Source organism: Anomaloglossus baeobatrachus, chromosome 11 (genome assembly GCF_048569485.1).
Source record: "Anomaloglossus baeobatrachus isolate aAnoBae1 chromosome 11, aAnoBae1.hap1, whole genome shotgun sequence".
Lineage (NCBI taxonomy): Eukaryota > Metazoa > Chordata > Amphibia > Anura > Aromobatidae > Anomaloglossus > Anomaloglossus baeobatrachus.
Window position 1 is genome coordinate 14,159,933 of NC_134363.1, and position 13,681 is coordinate 14,173,613.

The following is a 13,681-nucleotide window of genomic DNA, read 5'->3' on the forward strand; positions in this document are numbered from 1 at the left end:
GAATAACAATGCCAGATTCAGGAGAACAATGACATTTACATCAGGTCAAAAAATACATATTTTTGGCAAGTGACAGGCCTTATTTCTGTAAATAATCAAAGCCCATCAAAGGTGTCCATTTGTGCCAATGATTAAGTGCCAAAAGTTTACAGGGTTCTGTTGTAAACATATTGAAATTATAGTGGATGAATGAGCACCCCATATTCATAATAGTCAAATGAACTAAAGAATAAATAATAAGTCAAATATGATGAAGATATTAAAATAGGAGGCCTTTATGAGTCAAGAATACAAGTCGCGGAGGCGGAGTGCGGAGACAAGTGAGTAATCTTGGCAATGACCCACATCCGGGTCTTACTGGATAGATAAATCTCATGATAATCTGTATATCATTTTTTTTGCCTGAATTCCTCTTACTGATTATTTCCACAATATGTAACTGGTTACTTTCCTTTTTACAGTCTTTTCCTATAAATGTCATTCGTGCTACTCCCGCAACTCCACAACATGTAACGAAACTGAGATTGAATGCATTGGAAGTCAATGTATGACCGCCTGTCAATACTTTAACATTGGTGAGTACAACTTACCATATGTTTTATTTTATAAGACACATCAGATTATGACGCACTCCTAATTTAGAGATGAAAAGGTAAGAAAAATGGGGCTTATCTTTTGCTACAGTGGTGTCTTACAGGAAGGGGGTAGCAGAAGTAGTGGTGTGGGTTCATAGGAGGCAGGGGAGTAAGGCCATGCTGCAGGTGCTGTGGTGGAGGCTGTGCTGGCATCAGTGAAGTCTGTGCTGCCAGCGGTGGAGTCTTTGCTGGGCAGCGGTGGGGTCTGTGATGGCAGCAATGGGGGCTGTGCTGGCAGCGGTGTGGTCTGTGCTGGCAGTGTTGGGGTCTGTGTTGATAGTGGTGGGGTCTGTGATGGCAGCAGTGTGGTTTGTGATGGCAGCGGTGGAGACTGTGCTGGCAGCGGTGGGGTCTGTGAAAGAAGCAATGTGGGCTGTGCTGACAGCGGTATGGTCTATGCTTGCAGTGGCGGGGTCTGTGTTGACAGTGGTGAGGTCTGTGATGGCAACAGTGTGGTTTGTGATGGCAGTGGTGGAGGCTGTGCTGCCAGCGGTGGGTTCTGTGCTAGGCAGCGGTGGGGTCAGTGATGGCAGCAATCAGTGATGGCAGCAATGGGGGCTGTGCTGGCAGTGGTGTGGTCTGTGCTGACAGTGTTGGGGTCTGTGTTGACAGTGGTGGGGTCTGTGATGACAGCAATGTGGTTTGTGATGGCAGTGGTGGAGGCTGTGCTGGCAGCGGTGGAGTCTGTGAAAGAAGCAATGTGGGCTGTGGTGACAGCGGTATGGTCTATGCTTGCAGTGGCGGGGTCTGTGTTGACAGTGGTGAGGTCTGTGATGGCAGCAGTGTGGTTTGTGATGGCAGTGGTGAGGGCTGTGCTGGCAGCAGTGTGGTTTGTGATGGCAGTGGTATGGTCTGTGCTGGAAATGTTGGGGTCTGTGTTGACAGTTGTGGGGACTATGATGGCAGCAGTGTGGTTTGTGATGGCAGTGGTGGAGGCTGTGCTAGCTGTGGTGGGGTCTGTGCTGGGCAGCAGTGGGGTCTGTGATGGCAGCAATGGGGGCTATGCTGACAGCAGTGTAGTTTGTGCTGGCAGTACCGAGGTCTGTGTTGACAGTGGTGAGGTCTGTGATGGCAGCAGTGTGGTTTGTAATGGCAGTGGTGGGGGCTGTGCTGGCAATGGTGGGGTCTGTGCCGGCAGCAATGGGGTCTGTGATGGCAGCAATGGGGGCTATGCTGGCTGTGTGGAGCAGGGAAGTGTAATGACTATCACAGATGCTCTGTCACCACTGTGGGCTTAAAAGAAATGTCGCCTAGAGTCGGTGTGTGTGCAGATGGAACTCCTTCATCAGTGTTTTTTTCCTGATGAAGGAGTCAATATAGACTCTGAAACACGTTAAAAATAAAAATCACAAAGATCCATTCCTGGACGCCTCTCCTGAATCTTTCCGCGGCAGCGCGGTTAACCATTTCCTCCTTCCACTACAACACTGCTATTGCTGGGTACGCGGCAGCCTATGTGGCTTATATGTTTCTATGGTAGTTCTGATCCTCACAACCCATAAGTGTGAGTGTATCTAATGTACATTTCACTTCTCATGCTTTTAAGATAAGATACCATCTTCGCCTTTGTCTTTTCCAGCAATTTTTCTACAGATGGAGCTCTAGGCTCAATGACAAGTCGAGAGCTCCATCTGCGCATGCTCCAAAACTGGGCACCATTATTTTAAGGCAGAGCATCTAGGACACCCACCGCATCGCCCTGCTGCACAGAGCCGCCTGCAAAAGCAAACAGTCATCTGCACAGGCAAACACCTGCCCGCACATACAGACAGACAGCTGCCCGAACAGGCAGATAGATAGCCGCCGGCATAGCCACCCGTATAGACAACCCCACACAGCTCGCATGGTAGCCAGCACAGCGCCCATTCTCCATCTCCCGCTAATCTACATTTGGATTTTAAAATGCACCCCTTATTTTCCTCCCAAATTTTTGGGAGGAAAAGTGCGTCTTATAATCAAAAAAATACGGTGATTCTTTTAACAAACTTACATTATTGCCCTCTCAGCTATTTCTATGTATTTCTTTTTTAGGTGAAAATAATACCTTTAAGACAATATATAGAGGATGCGCTAATGAAACTTTGTGTGGAACCAAGGGCTCTGCCATGGTAGCAAATATGAAATTTCGATTTAACGTTTTCTGTTGCACTGGAAACTTATGTAATAATCAAAGTTATGAGCGTAAGTATCCCAATGATATTACCTTTAAGGCATAATTAGAGAAGTCCGGCTCACCATTACTGATGACCACCAGTCCGAGTTCGGAGCTCAGACATAAGCAAGGCCATGGGCTGGGTTGAAGATAAATAAAAAGAAGAAATCCGGTTCAACGAGCAGAATCTTTTTTAATTCAAATAAGGGTGGACATGCCGCAGAAATGCGTTGATGCATAGGCTAACAAAGCATATTCTATGTAAATATTTAATTTTTCATGTTTCATAATTTTACAAGGAATAAAGAAGATTCTGATCATTGAGCCGGATTGTTTTGTTTAAAGGGGTGGTTCACTACTGGCCACATCGATATTATGTTGAGAAACAACGTTTTTCTCAAACACCTTGTGTTGCCAATAGTACTTCTGAGCTGCGCTATTGCGGTTTTCTCACCTCTTTTGCATGATCCCCGGGTTCCGCGACCTCTAATTTCTGGTGATGTCACGTCAACTGAGGCAAGCTGCAGTCTTCCTGAGTGACTGGGCTGTGGGTGGTGTCTCCCCGCTCGTTACAGCCCAGCGGCACAGCCCAGCATCTCCCTGATCCCTCTCTTCACTGCAGAACACAGCAATCAGCAGCAACGCTGGGCTGTGACGAGCGGTGAAACTCCGCCCACAGTCCAGTCACTCAGGTAGACCAGGACTGGCCGTGGTGATGTCGGGCCAACAGGAAGTTGACGTGACATCATCGGATCACAGAGGTCACAAAGATCTATGGTCACACGAAAGGGATGGGTGGACCGCAATAGCGCCAACCACAGGCACTATTGGCAACACAAGATATTTGAGCGATACCTTGTTTCCCAACATGATATCGATGTGACCAGGAATGAAAATGTAAAGGATTAAGTGAAGACCAAAACCACACTTTTAAAGAGTTGTTCCTATCTTCATATACAAGAGTTGATAGATGTGTTAAAACATGCACTTTTGCAATTTTCTGTTTATTCAAGGAAGTCTGTCACCCCCAAAACTCAAATGCAACCATTTATACCTTCATGCAGGGGACTTAGCGCATATAAAAATCATACATGTGCTGTAGAGTATGCTTATTGAATTTTAAACCAGTTTTATAAGATATGTAAATGAAGGGGCATTGGTGCACCCTTGGAGTGGTTAAGTGCTTGGTACACAATACCAAAATCTAAATTACCATTCTCTCCACCTCCCTTTATGATATATAATACAACAAAAACCCCATCATCCTAACCTCATCGCTCACCTTTTCGGCTCCTCCACTGCTGCTTGCCTGTTGCATAGTCCTTAGAGCAGCCTCCTCTTTTCCCTGTTGAAAGCTGTATCTTCTGGTCTGTTCAAACCAGGCTGGGACTTCCGACCTTAATCAGGTATAGGAGGTCCCTACTGTCATGATTCTTTCTGGTGACTCTGCTTTCATGCAGGGCCAATATGTTTTGTTTGTGTTGTATTTTCTGGGTCTAGGCCCGGTAAGAGGAGCCTATTCAGTAGTGCATCGTTCCAGGTGATCGCTCTGCCTTATCTTGGAGGCTTTTTCCTGAGATGTTGCCAGTTATAGTTCCTGCTTCGCAGTATACATTTCTGGTTCCTGTGAGTGGTTCTGATTTTGTCCTACCACCTTAGTTCTGTTCCCAGTTCCTTGATCAGGCATAGGAGGTCACTCTGCATTGTACTTGGTGACATCATCAAGATTGCTCAATGTGCAGTGATCTCTTAAGTCTGGTCATGGCCGGAATTCATGGACTAGAGTGAAGAGGTCAGAGCTACGATGGCAGAAAGAAAAGGCCCTGGGAAGAAATGAGCATCGCTGCTCACCATCTATTCCTATACTTTCTCCTGTCGCATCTTCACCCTATTCACATTAGACCCAAATCTCCAGTTTTAGACAGGTCTCAGAGGTCACTCAGCAATGTGCATCCATGATATTATGACATGTGACCTCCAAGGCTTGGTTGTGGTTGGAAGTCCTGGCCTACAGTGAACAAGTTGAAGATATGACAACTTGGGCAAAGATATGAAGCTTGTGACAAAAAAAAGAAGAGGCTGATCTGAAAACCAGATAGTAGATATTGAGTAGCAGAGGGGCTGAACAGATAAACGGTGAGGTGAGTATAAGTAAAAGTGAGTTTACGAAAATGCAGATTATTTGTGTACATTGGAGTTCAATTTAATTCTATTTGTATATAATGACTCATATCCAATTGAAAGTATTCTGATTGCCATTTGTCATGCTAAAAATTGAACGTGAGGTTGTTCAATGTTCCCAAGGTAGCACACATCGCAGTGTGTGACACCCCGGGAACGATGAACAGATCTTACCTGCGTCCCGCAGCTCCCGCCGGCAATGCGGAAGGAAGGAGGTGGGCGGGATGTTTACATCCCGCTTATCTCCGCACCTCCGCTTCTATTGGCCAGCTGCCACGTGACGTCAATGTGACGCCGAACGTCCCTCCCTTTCCAGGAAGTGGACGTTCACCACCCACATCGAGGTCGTATGGAAGGGTAAGTGCGTGTGACGGCAAATAATCGTTTGTGCGACACGTTCAATAAATTGAACGTGCCGCACATACTATGTGGGCGGTTACAATCGCATATGATATCGTATGCTTAATCATAACGTGTAAAGTAGGCTTAAGACCAATCATCGTCTGTCTCCCCACCTTTGGATATTTGACCAAGAAGTCATATCCTGCTCAAACATCCAAAGGTAGGGAGACAGGCTCCGGGCACTGAGTGGTTGCAGGGTCTGTGTGTCATAACAGTGTCATGTGAGTCTCGGGAACATTACTTCAGATATCTCTGGAACCGTGGTTGCACCAGAGGTGAGTATAGGCTTATTTATTTTTCTGGGTGAACAAAGTGAATGGAAGGGGTTGTCCAAGTAGTGGACAAGCCCTTTAAATGTTGCAAAACTGGAACAAAGAAGGTAAATAAGAAGTTCCAGATACCTATGCTTTGGAATTATATCAACATGTTTCCTTAACCAAAAGTCATGGTTATTGATTAAAATTTAATTTCTCCAGTTCCTAAAGAAAACCTAACAACAAACGGTGTAAAATGCCCAGCTTCTCTCTGTATGGGGACATTGGAGGAATGTAAGAGCGACAAGGAACTGAACTGCACCGGATCCATGGACCAATGTATGGACTATAGAGCAAAGTTGATCAATCCAGGTGAGCAAATCTGTCTTAAAATTGTGTAAATCTTTTGCCACTAAATGTTCCTTTTGCTCCAATGAATGCAGATTAAAAAGCTATAGCAACTTTATATATAGTCTGAAAATATATATTTTACTGTTTTGTGTATACAGCTCCTATGCAAGCTTCAACAGTTGGAGCTAGAGTTGAGTTGATCTGGCCAAATTTGAATTTGCAAAATTACGAGGAAATTCAATATACAGTGTGGGTATTCTGTGCAAATTGAATCTTCCGTATTATGCTCCGAATAATAAATGTAATTCATTGTAGAATCCAGGTCACCAACAATATCAATCCACTTCTGCTCAGAGCTCGGGCATGAGTATAGCCACTGACAAAATTGGATTGGCAAGAACTTCGGCTTAACAGATTTTTCTTTACTCAAACATAGATTACAAGCAGGACATTAGATGACAGATAAAGTAGCACATATGTAGCTGCAAAACACCAGGACGGGAGCTAGAGCACAGGGAAGTGCAGGGGCCATAAAGCATCCACTAAGTGAAGTGCTCATGTGTCGCCCAAGGGCTATGGGGTACTCGGTCCCCGGCGATGTATTACTGGGGATTTGTCACTGGGTGGCCGTTGCCTGGTTCCATGACCCTGGGGGTTGCTTTTAAAAGAGGAAATATTTACAGGGGAGATGAAATAAGAGTTTTTGTCATGACGTCACTTGCGGGTTGCGGTTATTTAGTGGAGCCGCCGCTGCACAGTTCTCATTATTGGGGCTGGTGATAGTGGCAGCCTGGCTGTTTGGCCCTCTGCAAGTAGGGCCAGGCCACATGGAATAGCTGATGGGCACAGGAAGAAGGTAAGCCACACAAGGGATTGTAGTGTAACTGGTTTCTTTACTCACAGCATTGTTATGGCTGGTAACCCAATGGGGGCTGGTCCTGACCAGTGGTCCCCTTAGTCCCAGTGCCGGTGTGGTAACCTGGTGGCTTCTTTCCCCTGCACCTGTCTCTGGTTGGTGGGTCCCCGTGGCTTGGAGTGTCTGGGGGTCCCCTCCTGGTTCTCGTTCAGTCTTAGTCTGTATAACAGGTAGCATGAACCCTGTGGGGTCAGTTTCTCTTGTCCTGTTCCCCGGTTCTCCCATTGCTACTGTGTCCTGAACTTTACGGTCAGTGAGGTCCTGGATGGTCCCCTCACTGTACAGATTTTATCAGGTCTGCCTAGAGCGTTTGCCTAATCTAGGATTCTGTACCCCGTTGTTGCTTTGGTTCCAGGAGTACTCCACCGTACTCCACCGGCAACCACATGCCTGAGCCCTCAGGTCGACGTTACACTCTCCTGTCAGTGCGGTTACGTCCGTCCCCTCTCACTTCCACTTACTCACTGTCTGACCCCTCCCACCTGGTTGTCATCTAGTGGACTTGATGGGCACCACCCCTAGGTGGCCATCCATTGGGTCCAACCCTAGTCTGTCACCAGTCTTTGGGAATGAGGAAAAACAGGTATTAAAATGAAAGTTTTGCTGTTACTGGCACTGGTCTTCTGGGTCCCTTGGGGTAGGCCCTGCATCATTGACAGGATACAGTACCTTGTAGCTCCTGATGGCTTCAGGGGCACTACACTCACCCAGTGAATGAGAGGGAATAGTTGTACAAGCTGGGGTTGGTGCCAGGAGCTTACGCAATACCAGGGGTTATACAGAGGCAGAGTCAGTAAAAGCTGGGTAAGAAGCCAAGAGAAAGCACAAAGGACTGGAGGGGCGCGGAAATCAGAGTCAGTGACGAGCCGAGGTCGGAGCCAGGAGAGCAGATCAGGTGGGGAAACACAGGGAGAGAAGCGACAGAGAGAGAGCCGGAGGAAGAAGGACGGGGGACCTTCTAATCCCAGATACAACACAGGTGTCAGTTGGATGCGACACTTGTGACATTCGGGCACAACACACCCATGCAATTAATTTTAGTGAGCCACAAATAAAAAAGGCACAAGAGGTTAACTCTTCATGCATTAATGGGGTTTATTGTTTTGTTTGTAGAAAGTTCATTAGTTGAAACACGGGACACAGACTACCAAGCAGATTTGAGATCTGAGTGCAAACATGTTTCACATTTTTATATGACACGTGTCCTTTTATTTTTGATCACAAAAAAATAAAATAAAATAATTGTGTTTATTCCTGATGAAGTGTGAAGAAAATTGCATGGGATTTGTAAATCCGAGAGAGAGCAAGAGACAGACACGGGTTTGGGCATGACACATTTGCTGTCAATTTTGAACAAGAGATAAGAATAGTGTGGCACCCCTGAGGCTGCCATCACCGCAGAGGTACTGCACCTCAGTCAGAGGTGTGGTGCCCCGTCCTGGGTAAGAAAGAGGCCATCTACCGGTTCACATACAAAAAACCTGCAGATACTCAATTGTTAGCTCACACATTAGATCAGAGCCTGGGCAGGTCCCATTCATGCTTGTCGACCAGTAGTCTGGTTATTATTATTATTATTATTATTATTTATTATTATAGCGCCATTTATTCCATGGCGCTTTACAAGTGAAAGAGGGTATACGTACAACAATCATTAACAGTACAAAACAGACTGGTATAGGAGGAGAGAGGACCCTGCCCGCGAGGGCTCACAGTCTACAGGGAATGGGTGATGGTACAATAGGTGAGGACAGAGCTGGTTGCGCAGTGGAGTACTGGACTATGGCACTTAAGCCCCGTGCACTGGTCTGATACCAGCTTGGGTGAGGAGCTTAGTGGCTGAGGTGTCTGAGGTGAGTGGTCGGAGTTGAGTTTGAAAATTGGTGGTTAGGAGAGTCAGTCATTCAGTCAGGAGGAGGAAGGAGACTGACCAGGGGTGAGGACTCTCGTGGTCCTGTCAACTCTGAGGAGAATGAAGAAAGAATCTCAGTGACTTAGGGGAAGTGAGTCAGCCACCCCTATAGTCATGTTATACAAGCAACATCTCAAAGTGAAAGATTTGGTCGCAAACGGGGTTCCGGACTCTAGGTTAGGAAGATATTTCAGGACTTCCTAGTAACACCAAAAATGTATTATCTCATTTTCACCTGTTTGGCAGCCACCCGATGCTTGCTTCTTGCTTCCTCAATGACTCTTCTTTTGCCATTGCATAATAAAATCTCTGGCCTCTTCACTCTAGGTCAGGATTTTCAGCCTTGACCAGGCCTCAAATGTGATATCACAATGTTGGCCATGAGTTTATGATGTGCAGGGACATTTGAAGACTGGTCATGGCAGGAAGTTTCGGCCTACAGTAAAGAGGTGGCAGATGTAGGATGGAGGCAGTGAGCACTGGAAGAGGCTGAACAGGTGAGCTGTGAGATGAATATTATTTCTTTTTAACCTTTTTGCTGTCCCTATAATACTTAGCAAATTGTTGGCCAGCTATCTGCCATTTTGCTGAATTTGACAAAAAGCCATATTCTGGTAAATATAGATTTGTGCAAAATGCTATTAGAGCTAAGTTTCACTCAAATAAATTGCTACGTCACCACTGGAGTCCGCTCCATCGACTTCTACTCCGATCGCCAGGCGATGCCGTGTTCCTGCCGTGGATAGTGCTGGTGATTGGAGAGGAGTCGATGTCAGCGACGCCGGTGGGCGCAGGCTCCGCTCATCCACTAGTCTGGGTTTCCTGGGGATCTGCAGTGCCACTGGCTGACTGTAGGTGGTCGGTGTCTCCCGGCTGAAGTACCATCATTCAGCTGCACCCAATGGGAAGACACCACACCCTTTTTAATGCCTCTCCTGCCTGCTGACCTCTGCCAGAGATAGTTCTGAAAATTCTGGCTCCTGTTTCATCCTGTTCTGTGATTTTGTATGCTGATTACCACTTGTTTCCTGACTACCCTCCTGCTGCTGTTTTTGTACCTTGCTGCCCGATCCGGTTTTGACCTCTGCTTGTTTCTGATTACGTCCTTGTCTGCTGATTCTGTCCCTGTTCTGCTATTCCTGGTTTGACCCTGCCTGACGACTACTCTCTCGGACTGTTGCTTTCCACAGGTAGTGATCTCCAGGGCCCTGTGTAATTCCAAATCCCTGTATAGGGGTTAAAGGGTTTCAGGGTTCTGGGGGTCCTGCTTGGTGAGTGGCTCCCCTCTAGCCTGTCCATTACAGCTCGTCTGAGTCTGTGGATCCAGGCAGGCATTACATAAATGTATCCAACTCTAGTTGGAACCTTTACATCCCGTTTGTACCGAATTAATGAAATGTAGAAGATGTGCATACTTTTTTTAAGTAATAATTAAGGATGATCGAATACCTCAAATATTCAGCTTCACGAATATTTTCTGAATACCTCGGCGCTATTCGACTATTCGATGCGCAATGTAAGTCTATGGGAAGCCTGAATAGTTGTTATTCGGGTTTCCCATTGACTTACATTGCACATCGAATATTCGCAAATAGTCGGATAGTGGCGAGGAAAATATTCGTGAAGCCGAATAATTAAATTATTCGATCATCCCTAGTAATAATGTCTGTTGCTTTTATGTTTACAGTTGGGGTAGTGGAGGAATATTCGTGCAAAGGCTGTGTTAATTCGGACTGCTGCCAACACAACTTTGGCAGCAGCATTGGGTTTCAAGAAATATACAGGGAGTATCTGAAGTGTTAGATATTAAGGTATGAGCCAGGCATTATCAATTAATACATTCACAATTTATATCATGTTTTATTTTTATGTCACTTTATGTCAAAGTAATAGTATTGAAGGACAGAAGTGTTAATGTGAGATACAATTTTGAAATGTAAGATGACGTTTCAGAATGAGTTATACCATGTGTACATCAGGAATTTCAACATTTCTAGCCACTATATAATTTAAATTCTGCATTTTTCACCAATTCCACCATTCAAGTTTCAATTCTAATTTTTAATTGTCTCTGAGCTAGTGGGTGGAGACTTGCTGCTATGATGACTCCATACTGTCACAGGAAGTGGATTTGCATTAGCACAGGATGGTGTCAGGATCCATGGAGACTACAGATTGTGGTATTCTGCCTGCTAAATACTCTGATTTCTGTGATCAGTGCAGGGAGACTTGAGCATCGACCCATAGACTTGTAGTTCATAGGCAGGCTAGCAAAAGTTCATCTCTGATGGGCTGCTTGTTAATCTCATTTGGTCACATGGTGGGGGAGAGCCAATCACATTCACTCTCCTCCTATATATGCTGGCTGGACACTTTCATTAGTGACAGCTATAGTTTATCTATATTGGTCAGGAGAGGTGGTTTGATCCAGAATTACTGGTGGTTGTTGCGCATTATTGCTTTTAGCAGTTGTAGCGTTAACTATTGTTGTACTTTTGTTGCTGCCTTACTTCTCTTGCTTACCTCTTTAGTTTCTTACTGTTTGCTTCTGTGAGTTTGTAGTGTGTCTGACATTATGTTTTTCCTGTCTGTCAACATCTGTTTCCATCATTCTCCTGCCCCTTCCTTCTTGAGGGTAACAGATTAGCTCTAGTGATGGACAAACCTGATGTTATCATCCAGGCCATCTTTCCCTGCTGTGGCTACACCCAGCTCTGGCCTGGTCATGTCATGAGTTAACTTCCCTTGCCTTGTTCTTGATCCCAGGACGCTATATCTTGCCTCTCTACCTATGGTTCAGTGCCAGTGATATTTCTGCCTTGCAGCGTGTATACTGGCTCTGGTGAGTGTTCCTGATCTGTCCTGCCTCCCTGCTGCTGTGTCCTGACTTGCACGCTTCCCCATTTGTCTGCCTGTCCCAGTCCCTGACTTCCCACTCCTGTCTGTTGTTTGCGTTTCCCTCTGTATACCTGATCTCCCGGCTTCCGACTCCGTTCTGTTTCTGACTTGATTTTGATACTCCCCTTGCAGTGACTTGACTTTTATGGCTAGACCCTGACTGTTTGACTACTCTATTGCCCCCTGTTTACTGCTTGCTGAAATTACTCTGCTGTACTTCAGCAGCCTTTAAGTTACAGTGTGACTTTGTATCTCCATCACTACTCTGCTGCCATCTAGTGGGGAACATGCTGTACTACGTCTTACTAGCCCTTTGTACAGTGTGATACCTGAACTGTAACTTTCAGGATCCATACTGGATACCTAGCATCCATGCACCGATCCCGAACATGGAATTCTTATGGAACTCCATGTAACTGTTCAGATCCGGCCACTTAGATAATTAAAAAACAAATGAAGGAAAAAGAAAGAAAATAGGGAATAAAGCAGAAAGGTTATACTTACCAAGTCTCCCATGCGGCTGTAAGCAGTCCGACACACTGTCACACAGGGTGGAGGTGCGATCTGATTGCAATTAATCATGGATGCCAGGACTGTCAGTGGGTGGGTGATGCAGTGAATATCTATGGGGGTAATGAGCGGCCTCAGAAGTAATGATACAGCCGCATAGGAGACTTGGTAAGCATAACAGTCCTGCTTTAATTTCCTAATCCTTCAACAACCATTTTAAAGCACAAACATTCAGAAAACATAAAAAAAATTAAAAAATATATAGTAATTTATAGTATCTATGACGCAAAATCAAGGGTCTAGTATCTATATTGTGATTTCATTGAGAATGGCAGTGTCTCCTTATTCTTCTCACTTCTGAAAATTCATTCCTCACATCTCTGTGGTCTCTAAATACTTAGGGGTACTTTGCATACTACGACATCAAATGTGTGATGTCGGTGGGGTCAAATCGAAAGTGACGCACATCCGGCGTCGCTGTCGATATCGGAGTGTGTAAATCATTTTTGATACGATTAACGAGCGCAAAAGTGTCGAAATCGTATGATCGGTGTAGGGTCGGTCATTTCCATAATTTCGGAAGGACCGATGTTACGATGTTGTTCCTCATTCCTCCGGCAGCACACATCACTGTGTGTGAAGCCGCAGGAGCGAGGAACATCTCCTACCTGCGTCCTGCGGCTCACGCCGGCTATGCGGAAGGAAGGAGGTGGGCGGGATGTTTACATCCCGCTCATCTCCGCCCCTCCGCTTCTATTGGCCGCCTGCTGTGTGATGTCGCTGTGATGCCGCACGACACGCCCCCTTAGGAAGGAGGCGGGTCGCCGGCCAGAGCGACGTCGCAGGGCAGGTAAGTGCATGTGAAGCTGCCATAGCGAAAATATTCCCTACGGCAGCTATCACAAGATATCGCAGCTGTGACGGGGGCGGGGACTATCGCGCTCGGCATCGCAGCATCGGCTTGCGATGTCATAGTGTGCAAAGTACCCCTAAGGCATATAATTTAAGACAGTAAACCTCAAAAAGGATTTTTTTTTGCTTTTTCCCAGACCATTTAATTGATTTAACATATTGTTTTGTATGTTTAGTTTTTCGACTAATACCTTATTTTTTGTTACAGAAAGGTGCAATGGAGAAGGTTGAATTTTGGGTATTTGAATTGAAGAAGCCAAATGAAGTAGTCAAAGATTAGTAACTATTGTAGCAAATATATCTTGTGTTATAACCTAAAAATTCAAATAAACATGCTTTGAAATTATTAAAGATTTCCACATAATGAGTTGTGATTTCCTCGAATAATCTCAATTATGATTACAATACAAACTGAGGGCTCATTAAGTTGATCATTTTGAATTTACATGTTCTATTCAGGATTTTTATAAATAGATCAGGCACCTATATATATTTTATGCAGCTGTTTATAGCAGACAAAAATGAATGCAGAGATGTCTACAAGTGATGAGCGGGCAC

General features: G+C 45.3%; 1 protein-coding gene across 1 annotated transcript; it reads left to right on the forward strand.

Moving 5' to 3' along the window:
• The first annotated feature begins 496 nt into the window (after nucleotides 1-496).
• On the forward strand, nucleotides 497-13,453 carry LOC142256870 (phospholipase A2 inhibitor and Ly6/PLAUR domain-containing protein-like). The gene is made up of 5 exons (XM_075328815.1): nucleotides 497-575; nucleotides 2,667-2,816; nucleotides 5,847-5,996; nucleotides 10,491-10,614; nucleotides 13,332-13,453. The coding sequence occupies exons 1-4, from the start codon at nucleotides 548-550 to the stop codon at nucleotides 10,604-10,606; spliced, it is 444 nt and encodes a 147-aa protein (XP_075184930.1). The 5' UTR covers nucleotides 497-547; the 3' UTR covers nucleotides 10,607-10,614; nucleotides 13,332-13,453.
• Nucleotides 13,454-13,681: the final 228 nt, after the last annotated feature.